This window comes from Euprymna scolopes, chromosome 9 (genome assembly GCF_053919585.1).
Source record: "Euprymna scolopes isolate OS-2025 chromosome 9, ASM5391958v1, whole genome shotgun sequence".
NCBI classification, from domain to species: Eukaryota; Metazoa; Mollusca; class Cephalopoda; order Sepiida; family Sepiolidae; genus Euprymna; species Euprymna scolopes.
The window spans coordinates 50,593,504-50,612,412 of record NC_136490.1 but is presented as its reverse complement, the minus strand read 5'-3'; the positions used below and the strand labels follow the sequence as shown (position 1 = coordinate 50,612,412).

Sequence of the window (18,909 nt, the reverse complement as noted above, 5' to 3'; positions counted from 1 at the left end):
CGCTCAGAGAGAATGTGTGGTCAAGGCACAAAACACAATCAACTGTCGTGTGTAGATGTGAATGGAGTAAGTAGTTTTAAGAATTCTTCTTCTCTTACCAGTTTTTAGACATATTGCAATATGCATGCATGCAGCGGCCCTGCTGTTTTAACAGTATCACCGACCATGGCTCTTCAAATTGTAGAGCCATGATAATCTCGGGACGACTAAAGACGGTTGTTTTCTGTTGCATTTGTCTTGATCTTGGAGGTGTATCTGCCCCTACATTGAGTTAAACATGCCCCCAGATACTAATCTGGAAATTTCTACGACATGTCGCAGTACATACAGTACCTAGCCTTCTCAAATAGTCACCTATCTGGTACTGACCAGGCTCATTATTGCTTAACTTTGGTGATCTGACGAGGATTGATGTGTCGATGTGATAGATGCATACAAAAACGAAAACTAAAAACTTTATACCTATAAAACTAAAACAGAGTTTATTGCCTTCTTATCTCCCCTCAGTTTTTTTCTGTGCAGTCTAACATCCCCAACACTGTATTTTTATATTGCAACTTGGATGAAATGAGCAACTATTTTGTAGATTGTCTCCAACAGGGAATCCTGGGGAAGAAGAAGCAGATGTTGGTTCGCATTACATTTAAACTTTTGTAGGTTAGTACAGTCAGGAAATGGGGAAGGAATTCAAACGCCTAGCAGTCCGACAGGAGAAACTATTAAAGTCTCTAGATGCCGGAAAGGCTTCTACTCTAACAATGAAAAGGTGGGAATGTGCTTCTTGACGTACATACTCTCAGTTAATCCGACAAGGGGGCAGATTTGCTATGAGTTCATCACTCCATTAGAATAATTGTAAAACAGATACAGAGATGCAACCTTGTGATGATCAGATAGTACAGGATTATTAGATTTGAGACTGTCTATCATACAAGCCCGAATCTAAGAGTGAGACCGTAGTCGTAGATGCACCATGTTGTAGAGAGTATGAGTTGTACAACGGCGCATCTCCAATCTCGTTTGTTGAACATTGCATCACTTTCAGAGATAATAGAAGGCTCTTATCGCTCTTGGTATTTGTACAAAACTGGCCAAATTGTAGATGGTCTGCAAAAAAAAAAAAAAAAATTAGTTTTCCTCAAACGGAAAGGGAATCATGTTGTCTTTTCTAGGGCGACAATTTTATCGTTCTACCTTTAATGGAATGTTCTGTAAAGTCTTAAATTCAGACATGTTGACATGTTCTTCCTCCTCTTTCCTTCTAGTCGTCCAAATGCAGAAGTTGCTATTTCTATTCTTAATGTCTGATGAAGATCCTGAAAGCACTGGGGAAAAAAGTCCAAAATCTTCTAAATCAACTGGCTGTGAGGAAAAGCAAATAATATTGTCTAATTAGAGTTCAAGACTAATTATTTCCATTGTTATCGATCCTAGTAACACACTCACGTCATTAAAAACATTCTCATAATCATATCAGCTTTGATCAGGACTGCAGTTTCTATTAGGATTCACACAGACGATCTTCTGATGAATCACTAAATTTAATCAACAAAGACTAGAACACTCGATTGAAATCTAACACATGATTTATTCAGATCTACATTGGACGTAATCATTTCTTTGTAAGGTTGTGTCAGTAAGAAACATTTCGTTTCAGAGTTTCCCAAATGATAATTCGCGTGAACCCGTGACGCAACGGATAAAGACGAGTTATAAGCAGTCTTAAGCGACAGTCTTCTGGAGGTTGAATGTTCAATTTTCACCTGCATTAACTGAGAATAAAATGCCCAGTGAAAAAGCATAGTCTAAAAGGACATCAAAATATTATTTGTAGAATTAGAACAGCTACTGACACAATGCTTTTACTTTTGTTCCAATCCAGAATCGCCCTGTTTTTGACAACTGAATTTTCCTTACAAATACTGACCTTGTGTCTGATTGTAACTTGGTGGAGCCGGGGGGGGGTACGGCAAGTAGATTCAAATACTTCTATCTATTCATAACTAATGAAATAAAAACAGCAGAACAGCATTCACTCTAGGCAAGTTAAACCGGCTTTCTCTAAAGGACGAAGTTTCTAGGGAATATTTGATTTACAAACTGTCACAGAGATGTATATCCCGGTCAGAAAAGATGATGACGTTGACGTTTGCCTAAGTTTTTGCATGTAGACGTTGACGTCCACTCACATATAACATCTGATATTTCTAAATAATAAACTGATTAACGTCACTGTCGTTTACCGTTCGGTGATCCAACAGGAATTAGAGTTTCAATATGATTCTTCCATATATTGGTTATACCTGGCTGACTAAACGAGAATAATCTACGCCAGTGGATTAAATAAAGCTTCAGTTCAAAATTTCACATAGACTCCCAAGTTTGATATAAAGATTCATGACTTTTGTAAGATGCACCTGAAGAAGATCGATGGTTACATCGGTCGAAACGTTGTGAAATTAACAACAAAGATGAGAATAGCATTCTGAATAATACAAGTAAAAGCTTGTAAAACTCAACTGGTTTAACGTTTCTATGGAAATTTTACTTTTTTAGAGTTAGATTCAATGCCGAAACCTATATTATGAAGGAGGATTGATTGAACAGACATTGGTATTTCACCTATAGTTTAAAAAGTTAAGAACCTACGATTACTATCAAACTGTAATATAGGCTAAATTCGCGCTGTCATACAATACATATAATGCCAAAACAAAATGTAGAATTCAATGATGTATAAAAATGGTAAGGGCATATTAAAATAATAGATGAGTTCTTGGATTAGTAGATGTGAAACAGTTGATTTAACAGACTCAGGAAGGAAGGCCATAAAATCATGAGACTCAGTTATACAAATGGACTTGTGAAAAGAAGGGATAAATAAATACTTGGACAGAGACGATTTTAGAAATAAACTTTCAAATTAACTCGTTTAACACTGAAGTTCTCAACCAGGGGTAAGTTTACACCTAAGGGTAAATAAATTATATAGTCGGGGGTAAATAATTGAAGTATCTGATAATGTAAAAATAATGTCTAAAAAATGTAACACAAATTAACTTCATAATTTGCTATTTAGAAAACGGTTTTATTTTTTTATTTTTGAGATCCGAATGTATAATATTATTTTAATACAAAACCTAAAATCCTAAACAATAGAAAGTTCTTTTTGACCATCATGTTTTTCTGTCACTTGATGATGGCTACGAAATTTTGTATATGGGAGTAGGGGGTAAATCGAAAAATACATTAAGCCGAGGGAGTCAATGATGAAGGAAAGGTTGGGAATTGTTGGTCCAATTCATGCAAGCATATAAAGTGGTCATTAAACCAACATGATGATAATGATGATTGTCATCATCATTATCATATACAAAATATGATAATCATGATGATTGTCATCATCATGATTATCATATTTTGTATATGATAATGATCATCAAATTTTGTATATTTTTTATTTATTATATTTTAGCAAAATCCACTTTATTAAATCACTGTTCCCACTATACTTACTTTTGTCAGTACTCTTCATGGTAGCAGACCCACAAAACCGCTACAACCAACTTCTATAGGGTCATAGTAGGTCTTTCATCCATTTTGTCAAGCCTCCAGTGGGTATGCTTACTAAGCAAAGGGGGGTTATTTTTTATGTATCCAAAACATTGCATATTTTTCCTTGTGGTTTTCATCTTTTTCCATATATTGTGTTTGATAAGCTATGCATTGTTTTGTAGTGTAGTTTTTAAAAAATAAGAGAATAAGCTATGATTTGCCTTGTTTTGTTTTGTCTGCTAAAATAAAGTACAGCGTCGATATTGAAAAATAAAAAGACGAAAACATTCGATCTAAAAGAATATTTATAAATTAAGTTTCAGTGTTTTGAGGGTATATTATACTGAATTTTTCTGTAAAGTCAGGATCCTGGAAAATTCAAAAATAAAAAAACTTGGTTGTCCGGAGGAAGGGCTGTAAAATATACATATCGCTGTTGGAATCTACCTTTGCTATCTTTATATTACGATTTCTCTTAATTTATGTTTCTTCATTGCACATTTTCTCAGGAACTACTGCGCTGATACTGGTAAAATTTTGTATGGACATTTTTTATAATAAGGTACACAGTTATGTGTTAATAGGGATTAGTTATCACAATACCATATTCACAGTAGAAGTTTGGCATAAATCACGCATTATAAGTCTTTTAACAGACTAAAAAGTTATATATATATATATATATATATATATATATATATATATATAAGGATTGCGGATTAGTTTAAATTTGTACGAGAGTTAGGTAGTTGTAAATAATATATTCAGATAATTTTATGTATCACAATATACATAGATGAGATAGATTAATGTGAATAATTTATTCAGATATAATAGCATATATATATATATATATATATATATATATATATATATATATATCATATACACATGGGTGTGTTTATGTACGGAAGAAAAACTAATATTTGACCGAAAACTAATTAGAAAATCTTTGAGGTTTTATTCTTTGTAAAAAGCATAATAATATAGAAAATCTTCATCTTTTCTATCTTTGCTGGGAACCATTTCTGGAATGCTTTATCTTCCATTGATCTTTGTCCATTGATAAAAATGTAATTAGATTTTCTAAACAGTGGCTTCCCTTCCGGTGAACGCTTGATAAACTTAATAACTTGCAAGCTGACACCTATATGATTGATTTATATCGACCACCCTCTTCCCTTGGGTACCTAAGAAAGGGGAAATAACTTCTCTCTTATAGAACTCATACACTTCTCAAATAGAGATTACAGTAGCTTTCATATGTATGTAGAACTAATATGAGTGCATGGCTCTCTTTCTAATATATTAGTGGCCTGGCAAGGCCACAGGGGAGATAACCGAAGCATATATATATTTACGCACACACACACACACATATATATGTGTGTGTATATGTACATATATATATATATATGTGTATATATATATATGTTTGTATGTATGTATAAATATATAGATGTATATATATATATATGTTTGTATGTATGTATGTATAAATATATAGTATATATATATATATATATATATATATATATATATATATATATATATATATATATATATATATTAGGAGAAAATTATGCTGCATAAGTGTTCACAGTCATTTTTCATCTTGGACAATTGCTAATATAGACACCTGTTAATAAATCGCATAGAAATGTAAAAGAAAAAAACCCACACATTAAATGAGATAACTCATTTTAAATGAAAGAATATAAAAGGAATTTTCTAACATTAGTTCAAAACTATGCAAACCAAAATTAAAAATTACTCTACTGTATGTTGGGAAACGCTGGGTGGATATAGCTTGGTGCTTTAAAATAAATACAGATAAAATTACTTTATGATTCTGTCAAATTGTGTAGAAATAATCAACTCGTTTAATGAATTTTTCGATTATTTTCTTTTCTTATTGTTTCAGGTCCCTAAAGATGAGAGTCTATGTGATAGTTACAGCAGACCAAGCGACAAAGAAAGTTGCAGGATTCCCTGCCCAAGTGATTGTGTATTATCAGAATGGAGCACTTGGACGAAATGCCCCGATGAATGTGACAAGAAAGCTCAGACCATCAATCGAGTGCGGCGCCGTAGAATTTTAGCATTTCCAGGCGCATGTAAGCATGCAATCATAATATTTCTTTAAAGTGTGTGTAATGAAGTCTGAAAAATTACCATTTATTTGTATTTTTGTAATTTTCTAATGAATAAGATTACATCGTGCATATTCTCTTTATATAAGGCCAGTGCAAAAATTTGTAGGATTGAAAATTTAATCTTGAAAATGAAAAACTATATTAAAAAATATCTTTATTCATGAGAATAACGACTTTTGATCGCTCTTGATTCATCTGCCAACGGGCTAAAAAATCATTCGCTTTTTAAATTCTTGAAGTTTTAATGTGAACTTGTGCTTGATCTTCTCTCCTGGTGTTTATCTTTTGCCCTTTAAGTGGTTTTGTAATCCTCAGAGTAAGTGATAAGCTCTTTAGTTGGAAGCCATGTTTAGCTTCAGAAGAGTTTCCAATGGGTAGTAATTCTTTACAATTCCTAAAGATGACGAATTCTCAGGGGGCAGCTGTTCTGCGCAGGTTTCGGATTTTATAACTTTGCAGCCAATGAGCATAAGATCCTTCTCGTGTTGACATGAAGAAAACATATGCAACGTTGCTAAAAAGGCTTAATTTTTATGGGGTAATTCTGGTTTCTGATTGGTTGAGAGCAGAACGTGAATTAATTTGATTCGTCAGTTCCTAGCATCAGCGTTTATAAACAGAATTTCCCAACTGTGAGGGACCATACGCCCATTATGAGTAAAAAATATTACAACATAAGCCGAAGGAGCTTGGTCAGAAGCATATGCAGGATGAAGCAAAGTTTCCCAAATAAATTCTCTTAGTTTTCTGGTCAATAGTGGTGTGAAGACGAGCATTATCATGATTGAAGACGATTTCCTTTCTGTTGACTAAAGAAAATCGTTTTTGTGTTAACATGCAGAAAAAAGCTGAGAGATACTTTAATGATCAGAAAAAAATAAGTTATGAATTAATTATGGTGATAAGTTGAAGTCATAGAATTCTAATTAAATAATGAAATCATTAATGAAATAAAATACATGATCTATTTTTCTATTTTTCAATACAATAATATTTCATACAAATAAAATTCAGAATGCAATTACGAATTAGTTATGGTTATAGCTGACGGAACGAGAGCAACCATTGTCGTGGATTAAATTAAAAAAAATGAATAGCTCTATTACAAATTGCTTAATAATTCCCAAGTTTAACATTTTTCAAATGTATCTTGTTGAATGCGGAAGTCTTTATGTCAGAGGTTACATTATTGTGAGAATAACACCCAAGATGAAAAAGATAGTCCAAATAATACAAAATCATGCAAATTATCAATCCTCATCTAAAAAAAAATTCAAAAGCATAAATAAACTTTAATCTATACCTGACTTGTCCACCAAGTCTCAATCATAAATAACAAACAGCTTTCACGTTGGATAGCAATAAAACAAAGACTAAAATTGTTATGACATCCCAAATTGTCAGTAACTGCAAAGCTCCTCCTTTGGCACTGTCCTGCTGCAGGCTGTGATGGCCTTCTTTATTACACAATAATCTGAAGACTGGTTGATGCTTGTGCTGTTTACGCACCATGTTCTATAGGATTTTCACGTTCAATTCAAGTTTTACAGTTTCTTTTGTTTATTAAATTGTTAGGTGAAAGTACAGTATAGTTAAAAAGCCTTCTTCCCAAGTTTGAAATTACTTTCTGTTATTTAAGCACAATATGTAAACTACATGTTGTGGGGTACTACTCACCCCTATGTGAGTACTAAGTGGAATCAACCAGTCCTATGAATAACACTGGTTTCAGAGACTAAATGGAGACATTCATACCATGTTTAACCGCATGCTACGAACACCTTCCTCTCATACCACTTTAGTGGCTCCTGTATTCTTTATTATATTTTATACACTTTACACTATTTGTGGTGTCTTTCATTTGTGACCCCTAGTAAGGGTCTACAACACTATACAAGTGCCGATTGTTTTAATTGACAATATCATTTTAAATTATCAGCTAAATATTTGGGGAATTAAGGTTCAGTGAGTGTTAACCCTTTTCAAAATTACGCTTCCTTCTAATGAGGCGATCTCAAAAGTGTCTCATATATTATTAAATGGTGATAAAATAAAGACTAGTGGATATTAATAAATGAAACTTGTAAGACAAGTTAGGCGTGGGCTGAATATTGTTTGTACTAAATATGTTTGGATTGCAGAAAGGATTGGGGATATTATTGTATCTATATAAAAGCCAAGTACGTCCAAGGATGGAGTACTGCTGCCACATCCGGGCAGGTGCTGCTAAAAACAGCCTATCCTGCCTTGATAGAGTACAAAATAGATTTCATGGCTGAGTGGGGGATGCCCTTTTCTCTTCCCTGCGACCTCTCTCCCACAGAAGAGACGTTGCGAGCCTGTCTTTGCCATGGAAGTAACGATAAAACAAGTGCTCGTTTGAGTTCCAATCTCTGCCCCCCCTCACCAATCTTTCATGATAAGCACCTGTCTAGCTGAAACCACTGAAAAAAAAATTTTCCCCACTCTCATCTGTGCCAAAACCAAAACGTAGATTCCATGAACAAAGCTTCTTTCTTAGAAGTGTACGCCAATGGAACTCTCTTCCGTGTGCCTGTTTCCCACCTGACTACAACTTGGATGTCTTCAAGTCCAGCATAAACAAATTCCTGATGAACCGCCCCTTAAGTAAGACACTTTATCAAATCTCCAATACTAATGATTACTACGATACTATCTCATTGATTACAGTACACGTAATAACATTTATCCTCGAGTGACTTCCGGGCCTTGATAAGTGGTGACTACCATGTAAAAAAAAAAAATTAACGATTCCATGGGTTGCATATTTGGGCATCACTGTATATCTCCGTTAGTCAGTGTTCATTTATAGTATACAACGTTCAGTCTGTGTTAAATTTTTACTTCACAAACTTAAATTTACTTTTCTTTTAGATTTTTTTAGTTCTTGGCATTAAAAAATAAATGATTTTAAAACTGAAGAATAAATCTGAAATATGCAGCGTAAGATATCATCTCTGTTTGAAGGCAAGCGGTTTAGAAATCCTCTATTATGATGTTAATCTTGCTTATATTGCTTGAATATTACATATATTTGTAAATAAAAAAAAAAGTTTGCTGAATACACAAGATTCATCTCAACTTTAATGTTTCACAAAATCTAATGTGATTAAAAAGAAATGCGCTGATTCATAGTTAAGATTTTTGAGGACGTACAGCTCTGACCAAAAGTTACAGAAGCTGCTCAATGCGCCCTATCCTGCTTTTATAGAGTTCAAAACCAGCTTCAAAATCTAGTAGGTGATGTCTTTTCTCTTCTCATTAACCTTTTTCCAACAGAAGACACGTTGCGAGCCTGTTTCTGCTCGATCATTATTTTCATGGCAAGTGCTCATCTGAACTCTAATTTATGGTCACCCTTGCCAAATTTTACACAAAAATACTCGACTAGCTACAACCACTATCAACAATTTCTTCCACTTACTATCTGTGTCTATCTAAATGCAAATTCCATGAACAAAGCTTCTTTCCTAGAACTGCCCGCATGTGGAACATTGTTCCACTGACCTGCTTCCCAGCCAATTACAATATGGTAATCTTCAAGTCTAATGTAAACAATTCTTGTTGAGTCGTTCCCTAAAATAATCCAAATTCTACACAACATACACCATTATCGATTACTACACTTCACCTTAAATTCATAAACCCTTCTCTTCGAGTGGTCTTCGAGGCTTTATAAGCGGTAACCTCCTTGCTAAAAAGAGGAAATCCCACTTAATTTTACTCTAACATACTAAAATAATAGTTAAATTTATAACAATCTAAATGTAAATGGTTTAAATACTTAATCTGACATCCTTTATTCTTCAGTATAAGTTATATATATATATATATATATATTAAGTAATGTGATTGATAATTTAAAATTTAAAAATCAAATTATAATTAAATTAAAAATCCGTTTCATAAGAAGGAACAATAACAAAATCAATTATCTGTACGATCGTTTCGAAAAACAATGCTTTTTATTGTGCTATACATCAAGTTATGTACAATAATTACATATAGTTTTTTAATAAGCAAGGTCTCCTCGTCAGCAAATTTTGAAGGGTTTTTATTGAATTTAAAAGACACCATAAATAAACCTAGCATTAAAAGTAAGGCAGATGAATCTGAAAAAATTTATCTCATAAATTTTAAATCCAGACATTTTTAAGAAAATTACTTATTTCTATCTCTAATCCATATTAGAGAAAAATATAGATTTGAATTTACATTATATATTTTTAAAGCAAATTTATTGAGATATTTACCTTTTACCACAATAAAAAAGCATTGTTTTCCGAAACGATCGTACAGATAATTGATTTTGTTATTGTTCCTTCTTATGAAACGGATTTTTAATTTAATTGATAATTATAATTTGATTTTTAAATTTTAAATCACATTACTTAATATTGAATTAGCTCTAGGACATTCAACTATCGAGCTTATTATATATCTAAATTACAACGAGCACTTTCTATTTCCTGTATTTTAATTAAACTAGTAATTTCATTGTTACATTAAAATACACTCAGCTCTTTAGACTATTGTTCTAATCTCCTTTAAATTTATATATATATATATATATATATATATATATATATATATATATACAAGATTAGTGGGAGAGAACCCCAAGAGAATGCTCAATATCAAGAAAAATGAAAAAAATAAGAGCGTAATATTTATTTATGCATGTATTTCAGACAATAAAAACAATATCGATGCCGTCAGTTTCACATCCAAAGAAGACGATACTTTCTGTAAAAACAGTTGATTAGTTTCAACAACTGTTTACGTCTAACTATGGTTTTTCTTCTTTTTTTTTATTTTTGGATCTGAAACCGAAGGTACAGATCTTATCCTGATATTCTGTAACACACTCACACACGCACACACACACACACACACACACAACTTGAATGCTTATGTGAAAAAACTTGAATATTTACTAGACACTATCCTCGAGTGTCTAAGGTCTCTCTGACCAGGAGTTCGTCAGGACAACCTGGTATGAGGATATTTTTCCCTACAAGTAAATCTTAACTAAATATTCAAAAGTACATCGTATTCCTGGCCCAAATAAGATCTCCTCAGTATGGCTACACCACACTGGCTTATGAGAACAATGGTGTGTCTTTCACAAGTGATGGTACCTCAATTAACAGCATTAGTTAAGCAACGTCGAGCTTGGCCAGTACCAGATGGGTGACCATTTGGGAAAGCAAGGCGCTGTATTCATGACCTAATTAAGGTCTGCTCGCTATGGCTAACCTGCACTACCTTTTATGAAGAAGGGTGCATCTTCTCCAAATGATGTTACCCAAAATAACAGCACGAAGCTGGATACTCCATCCAACTTGATGAATTCTTGTCCTGGAATCCAGAGACCACAAGAAAGATATATTATAACATATTAAGTGGTCGATTGGGATGAGGAAAATTATGTTCCCAACTTCTTTGCTAACTTAGTGTTGGAGACGTAAAGGATAAGTTCAATGGAATATTCGTGTATCTATGTATCTCATACTTCGTCCCTAGGAAGGAGACACTTGATTTCTTAGAACTTTAAGTAAATAAAAATGGAACAAGAGTGACTAATATATATATATATATATATATATATATATATATATATGAAAAAAAGCAGGTATCAAACTATGAGAAAATGTGGAAAGAAAACCTGTGGCCTTTTTAGAAAATTTCAACGTTTCGTCCCTATTCTCAGGGGACTTCTTCAGGAGAATGATAAGGATAATTGAGGAAAATAAATCTTTGATAGATTTTTTTTTTGTCGATCATTTTTATTCTCCTGAGGAAGTCCCCCGAAAATGGGGACGAAACGTTAACATTTTCTAAAAAGACACAGCTTTTCTTTCTCCTTTTTTCTATATATACCTATATACATACCTACACACACACACACACATATATATATATATATATATATATATATATATATATAGCTCTCTTTTCTATAGATAATGTTTTCATTTTGCAGATTTAGCCAATTCCTTAAGGAAAGTTTTGAATAACCATCATTATGAAAAGATTTCTTTAAATGAATAAAAATACAATATTATATTACTTTCTTTTAATCTCAACAAAGTCAAAAAGAAATTAATTTCTTCTTCTTCTCCATTTTCAGCTGGCCCTCCCTGCCCATCTACCTCATCATTAACTGAAAGCAGCCCGTGTCCCTCTAGGCTTGAATGCAGAACTTTTTCCTGGGTTGCATTAGATTGGGATCCCTGTGTTCTGGCGCCAGGTGTGACCTGTGGCACTGGTACTCAAACGCGAAAAATCTTGTGCAAAAGTGAAGGACGGGAAGTGGAAGACAGTTGGTAAGTCAGGATTTTATTTGGTCAAACCGTATCATCTGTTCTGGTATCGGTTATCCTTTTAGATTATGGCCATTTCTTGTCTCAATAAACACACACACATATATATATATATATATATATATATATATATATATAGCACGCCGTCCGGCATTGATCGGTCGTAAATATGCTTAAATATGATATTCTAATTTCTGCAGATTTCGTATTTATTATTATAGAGCCATGTCTCTATTGCTTATTATATTGTACCCAATATATAGTAATGGTTTCTAAAGTAAATAAAAATGACTTGGGTGCCATCAGCTAGAATCGAAACCAAACCAACAGTTGTATAGCGTTATTCGTTATTATTTGAGCTAATTTCATATGCATATCAAAACTTCAAAAATTAAGGTAGTTAAACATATAAGTGTACATGTGTACAAGATACACGTTTAGTGACTTGTGCCTGCCAAGTTCTAATTTTTGTTCAGTTTTAATATCTTTGCAAATATTTTTGCCGGCTACAACCAAATCCAATTTGTTCCACAGGTTAAATTCCCTTAGATATAAAGTTTCTCAACTTTTGGTCTACAGATGTGAGAGTAATTTGATAGAGTGTTCTGCACACCTACAGACAAGATCACTTGACACACACACATATATATGTATATGCAAATATAGCCATCCACGGACAGTACTGTTTCACTGTTTATAACTCATCAGTGTGGCTAGATAAGCAAGTATTTCAAGCCGAGAGCGAAATTTGACCATCGACATTTGACAGACTATGCCTCTACCCCTGCACTATCAGGCAGAAATCGTCCAGTGTAAGCAAAATCTCAATGTCAACAAACATCCTTTCAGTGAGTCTTAAGGCTCTAATCGGGTGTTTACGCAATAAGCAATACCAAAAGGCCGGATAATATGACTCTGTGTGTGTTTGTGTATATATATATAATCTGAGGTTATTATTTCCCAGAGGCAAAGTAACCAATGAAATTTTACAAGGTTAATACAAGAGTGCTCAATACCAAAGTAGGGCAAAGTATACCTTTTTATTTGTTTTTACATAAGCAGCAGTCATGAACATGTATAAATTTTGCTTTTGAATAAGCTGTATCGCCTAAGGAGGTCTGTAGGTACTAACAACTAGCTGACCGAAATATGCTCATGACTGTGTAGCAACATATTACTGCTTATGTAAAAACAAATGAAAAAGTATATATATATATATATATATATACCCAGTCATATTAGCTGACTTTTTGGATAGGATCAAAGTTTAGTACTTGGTCATTCAGTCTAACTTTAACTCTTATCTTCGCGGGGTCTCCAAACCTTGTTAATCACTGAGCCATTAGTAGAAACAATAAAGTTTTTTATTTAATATCATTTGAAATTTAAAATTTTTAATAATTATCTGAATTAAAAATGCTTTGATTATCTGGTTACTTCTGACTCGCGCTGGTATTGCATTTTCAATTATGTTTAGCTATTACATTCTCCTGACAGATAAGGCTTATAACTTGTCAATGGATAGTAAAATTCACCCATCGTCAAGTGAAATTGTGCACGTGATCCAGTAATAGTCTGTTTCGTTAGTAAAAATGTTAACATTCTCTGTTCCGCAGAGGAAAAACATGAACAGACTTCTAGAGGTCGTGGAGATATCTGTGCGACGAAAGTACTGAGAGGACGTCTTGGTTGTTAGTTACCAAAAGAATTTGTATGGTGACATGCATGACGTGTTAGCGTATGCACCCCCAACGGCGGCGCGATTCGATTTCGAGATGACGAATTATTTTATAACTTTTTAAAATTATTTCAATCTGTCATATCCAGGTAAAACATTCAGACGGTATGTAGACGTACACATTTCTTCTTTTACATAACACAGTACAACAAGCTAATGTTAAGCAATATTCTTTTTTTTTTTTACTATATACATTTGAACCTAAGGTGCTACTATTTGGATCTATGACTACTAAGAACTATTTGAGGAGATGAGCAAGATGTTTGTTCACATTACATTTAAACTTCTTCACGTTATCACATTCAGCGAAATAGGAGACAGGGAGGTAATTCCAAAATGTAACAATTAGACGAAAGAAGCTATTAAAGTAGAGAGTCTTCTGGCATCTAGGGAAAGGATTTTGCTGTCTACAGGTTTGTTGGGTGTTTGTTCGTTGAGGTTGTGTGAGTGTAAATTCCATTAGAATACTTGTAAACCAGAAACAGGGATGCAACAGTATGGCGATAGGCGAGAGGTTCGAGCTTGGCTGATAGTGCGGGACCTATTAGATTGGAGACTCTTTTTCAAACTCTGTCTTAGGGGGAGAGACTAGTGGTAGATGCACCAGCCTGAATGTGGCAACAATACATGGGCTAATGGTTGTTGATTTCTAGAGAGATAAGATACTCTCAGGTGTGATTAATTTTCTAGCACGGTAGAGGGAGTTCACCTGCTTTTCAGCATCCTTAGTAATGTCTAAATGGCAATGATTTGCTTTGGTTTGAAAAAATGTAGAAAGCAAATGTAGCCGTTTTCTCCTTGTATTTACTAAACAAGAAAACTTTTTATTATGTTCGGTTTCGGCATTCCAATGTCAATTAATAAATCAATTATTCATAAATAGAAAAAATGTGCTGATGATATTTTGATCCGTTAACTACGTACTGTCTCCTCTTTCCATTTGAGGATGCAATCAAACCAAGAACAATGAAAAAAAAAAACAGCCAAAATAAAATGCCATTTTCAAAGTCCAAAAAAAGAAAACTTGTAAAAGTCCCAAGAGAAATGGTTTTGATTAATCCCGCAAGAATTAAAGAAAAAAAAACAAAGGAATGAGAAATCAAAGCAGCAGTTGATGTTTTTAGTAGAGAAGTTGAATGTATTTGATTTTTTGTTAGATTTGTCTTTAATGTTCTTGTTAGTTATTCTGCCGGTTGCTTGTCAAACAAGTTTGAAACTTTAGTTTTGCTAATCAGTTTTTTTTTTAATCAAACTAAAACATGAATTCATTAGGCAGGATATTAAGAAAGTTTAGGAATTAAGAATAAATAAAATAAAAATAAATAAAAAGGTACATTTTTTACTATTCTCTCTCTGTAATTTTTATTTCCTTCTAATCTCTTTTCTCTCTTTAGCTGTCTTTCTTTTGAGCTGCCTGTCTTTCTATTTCTCTTGTTTTTATCTCTCTATCTATCTTACTTACTCCCTCATTATATTTTTATATCTTCTTTTATTTCTCTCAGTCTCTCTCTCTCCCTTTCCATCTCTCACTTTTTTGTTACAATAATCTGGTCACAAGTTTTACTAAGAATTACATTTTTTAATTGTTTTATCGTTGTATGTTCATTTTTTTTGTTTCTGTTTCTGCCTTTCTTTCTCTCTCTCTCTCTCTCTCTCTCTCTCTCTCTCTCTCTCTCCATCGATGTTGAAATTTGAATTCGAACGAATAACATGAAAAATATTTCTTTTTTTAATGTTTTCTCTATCTTTCTATCTATCTATCTATCTATCTACCTATCTTTATTTTACTTTTTGTCTTTCATTTTCCTTCTCGATATCTTTTTCTTTTTTCTCCTCTTTCCGCCTCATTCTATCTTTTCTTGTTGCAATAATTTCTTCTGTAAGTTGATTGAGAATTAAAATTTCTTCTCTTTTTATCGTTCTAGCTCTGTATTTTTTCTTTTTCTTTCCCCTATTTCTCTTTCTTTTATCTTTCTTTTTCCTCTCCTTTTTTTTCTTTCGTTATTGCAACACTGTTTCCAGGATTTTAATTGAGAATTAAAAATTTCCCTCTTATGATAGTGAAAGGAAGAAAAATACATAGCCCTCTCTCTCTCGCTATCATTCTCTCTTCTTCCTATTTCTGTTTTCTCTCTCCTTCCTCTTCCTTCTCTCTTCCGTTGTCGAAATAATTTTGTTATTAGTTTGACTATGAATACAAATTCATTCTCAATCCTCTGAGTAGTGAAAATCTCTTCTGTTTGAACCTTATATCGAACATGTCAAGCTCTATTTAACAAGCAATCAGTCACATCAGGAGGAAAATCGAAAAAAAAAACTTTCACCTGCAAAAAATATACTAAAATACTAATCTGAATAATTACAGACGACCAAGGGTTGTTAACTGACTTTAAATTAAAATTACATCACGCCATAACATCATCTGATGAAATGAAATGTTTTCAAGTTTTTTTTTTATCAAATCATCAAATATAATCTCCCAAAACATCTTTCCGATTTCAAACCAATTAATTTTATACAAAGAATATTTTTAAACAGGTTAATCACATTTCTTTGAATTTATCACAACATGTTTTGTTTACGTATTCCTCACATATCATTTCAAATTAATGATATTACGTAGAAAACGGTTATCATGAAACTTGCATTCAATTCTTACATATATATACAGAGTGCCCCCCCCCAATGGGCCTAAACTCTAATTAGGCCCCGTTTCTCAGTGTTTTGTCCGAATGAAATAAAACTTTGGTGAGATATTTTGAATATAATGAACTAGTTGTGACCAAAACACTTGGGTCTTTGGCCTTTTTTTCTCCGTTGACTGTAAAATGCTCAGAAAAACAATTGAATATCATCTGTTTTTTTTTTTTTTGGGGGGGGGTCACCTTGTGTGTATATATATATATATATATATATATATATATACACACACACACACACACACGGTGGCTTCCTTCAGTCTTGACAGACTATGGATACCCACTGTCAGAGTGCCTGCACATGAAATTTTAGTGGCAAGAGTTGCGCAATCCCCAACCACACCTCTCTTGAGTCAACATTGTTGAATACCAGTGGCAATTGAAGGTTCAGGAAGACTGAAAACAATGCCGAGATAAGCGGAGAACACATACAGCACCTAGAATTCGCAAATGGTCACCCATCAGGTACTAGCCTGGCTCAACGTTGCTTAACTTCGGTGATCTGACGAGAACCAGTGTGTCCATGTGCTTATGCCGTACGCACACACACACACACACACACACATATATATATAAATTATTAAATATATATGGCACTTAAGCTACACAGAATATTCGATGAAACACGGAACACTGTGTAGCTTAAGTGCCATATTTTTTTATAACTTACTACCTATCTCTAGCTACGTATTGAGCACTGTTGAAGTAAATACTTAAAGTTTACGCATAAATTTATACTTTCGTATATTAATTTATGTGATTAAATTTAGTAGTGATATATATATATATATATATATATATATATATATATAGGGTGTCCATAATGTCCGTGTGCACTTAAAAAAAAATTATAACTGTATTTGTATTTGCAATAGAAATAATGATGCTCCAATGATTCCCGTCTTACAGACTTTCTTGGAGTTGCAGTAAAGGATTCTTCTATGGAAGCAACACTTTCGTCACTGACACATGGCCTTCCAGACCGTGGTTTATCATGGACAGAGTCTGTCTCTTTAAATTTTTTCATCCATCTAACAATGGTGTTCCTATGAGGCGTTTTTTTATTGTATTCAATTCTAAACTTTGTTTGTACAGCAATAGTAGATTTCAATTCAGCCAACCAAAGGACACAGTTTACTTTTTCAGAATCAATTTGATCCCATGGCTTCAATTGAGGAAAAGCAAAAGAAAATAATTTTTACTTATTTTTTACTTATCTAAAAATTGTTACGAATTTTGTGGTGAAAAATTATTCAATAACTATACTTAAAACTAGATACATGAAACTTTGAAAAAAAATTATAACTTTATAACATTTTTTAGAGTATTTCTATCGCAAATATAAATAAAGTGCACCTGAACTTTATGAACACCCTGTATATATATATATATATATATATATATATATATATATATATATATATATATATATATATATATATATATATACACGAGGTGTATTCGAAAAATAATGCCTCCACTGTTGTATTCCGTCCATCAGAGGGGATTGCAAATTACATTGTTATGATGACGAAACTTTCAGGTCATGAATGCTCAAGTTCAATCTTGACGGTGTGAAACTCTAAGAAAGCAATTGTTGGCAAAAGTGCATTGAAAACAGTCGTGACTATGTAGAAAAATTAATTCTGGAGCACAAAAGTTCACTCATCATAATAGTATCACTTCCGTTTTCGTAGCTCTTTAACTCTCATTATTTTTTTTTAACTAACAAAGAATTTACTTTTGGAACAACTATATATTGTACTAGCAGGAAGACCTGACGTTACTTGGGATTCAATGAGGATCACTGCAATGTAGTTTTCCACTATGCTCATAACATCATAATATTTATTTTGTTTTTACTGCCTCCATTCCTGTTTCACCCTCTAGTGTTGTCAGAAGAAGTTGAAATGTTGGGAAACTCTAAATCGGTGTCTTATAGATATGTTTTAAATTTCATTAAAATTTGATATACGTATTTGAAGTTTTAAGAATTGTGTCCCCTTAGACGCATGGATATGTAGATGTTTGGCACATAGAAGGTAACATAGAGATTTAAAACGAAATGCATTGTCTTCTCTGGAGAATTTTATACATATGATTAAATATAGCTGACTTTGCTGAATTTTACAAGTCTCACAGGCGGTTCGACCAAATTAGATTAGGATAACATTTAAAGATTTAAGAACATTTCCATTTCTTTCTCCATGATATTTCAGACATATCTTATTTTTATAAAATGTAAATCATGTGTTTGAAGTTTAAAACATTGTATTTCTAGAGAAGTATTGCTCCGACCATATTAAAATCATACATGTTCTTTACTTGCGAGAAAATATTGGTTTCCTAACGGCGATGTTATTCCATCAAAAAAAAAAAAAAGAAAAAAAGGAAAAATAATTTGAATCAAATAT

General features: G+C 32.9%; 1 protein-coding gene across 1 annotated transcript in view; it reads left to right on the top strand.

Moving 5' to 3' along the window:
- LOC145284538 (thrombospondin type-1 domain-containing protein 7A-like) overlaps positions 1–18,909 on the top strand; it is a 1,985,627-nt gene that overhangs the window by 1,646,193 nt on the left and 320,525 nt on the right. The window contains exons 11-13 of the mRNA XM_080133436.1: positions 1–66; positions 5,480–5,672; positions 11,866–12,061. The exon at positions 1–66 is cut by the window's left edge and continues 143 nt beyond it. Of these exons, the coding sequence (XP_079989562.1) occupies positions 1–66; positions 5,480–5,672; positions 11,866–12,061 (455 nt within the window). The remainder of the gene's footprint in view (positions 67–5,479; positions 5,673–11,865; positions 12,062–18,909) is intronic.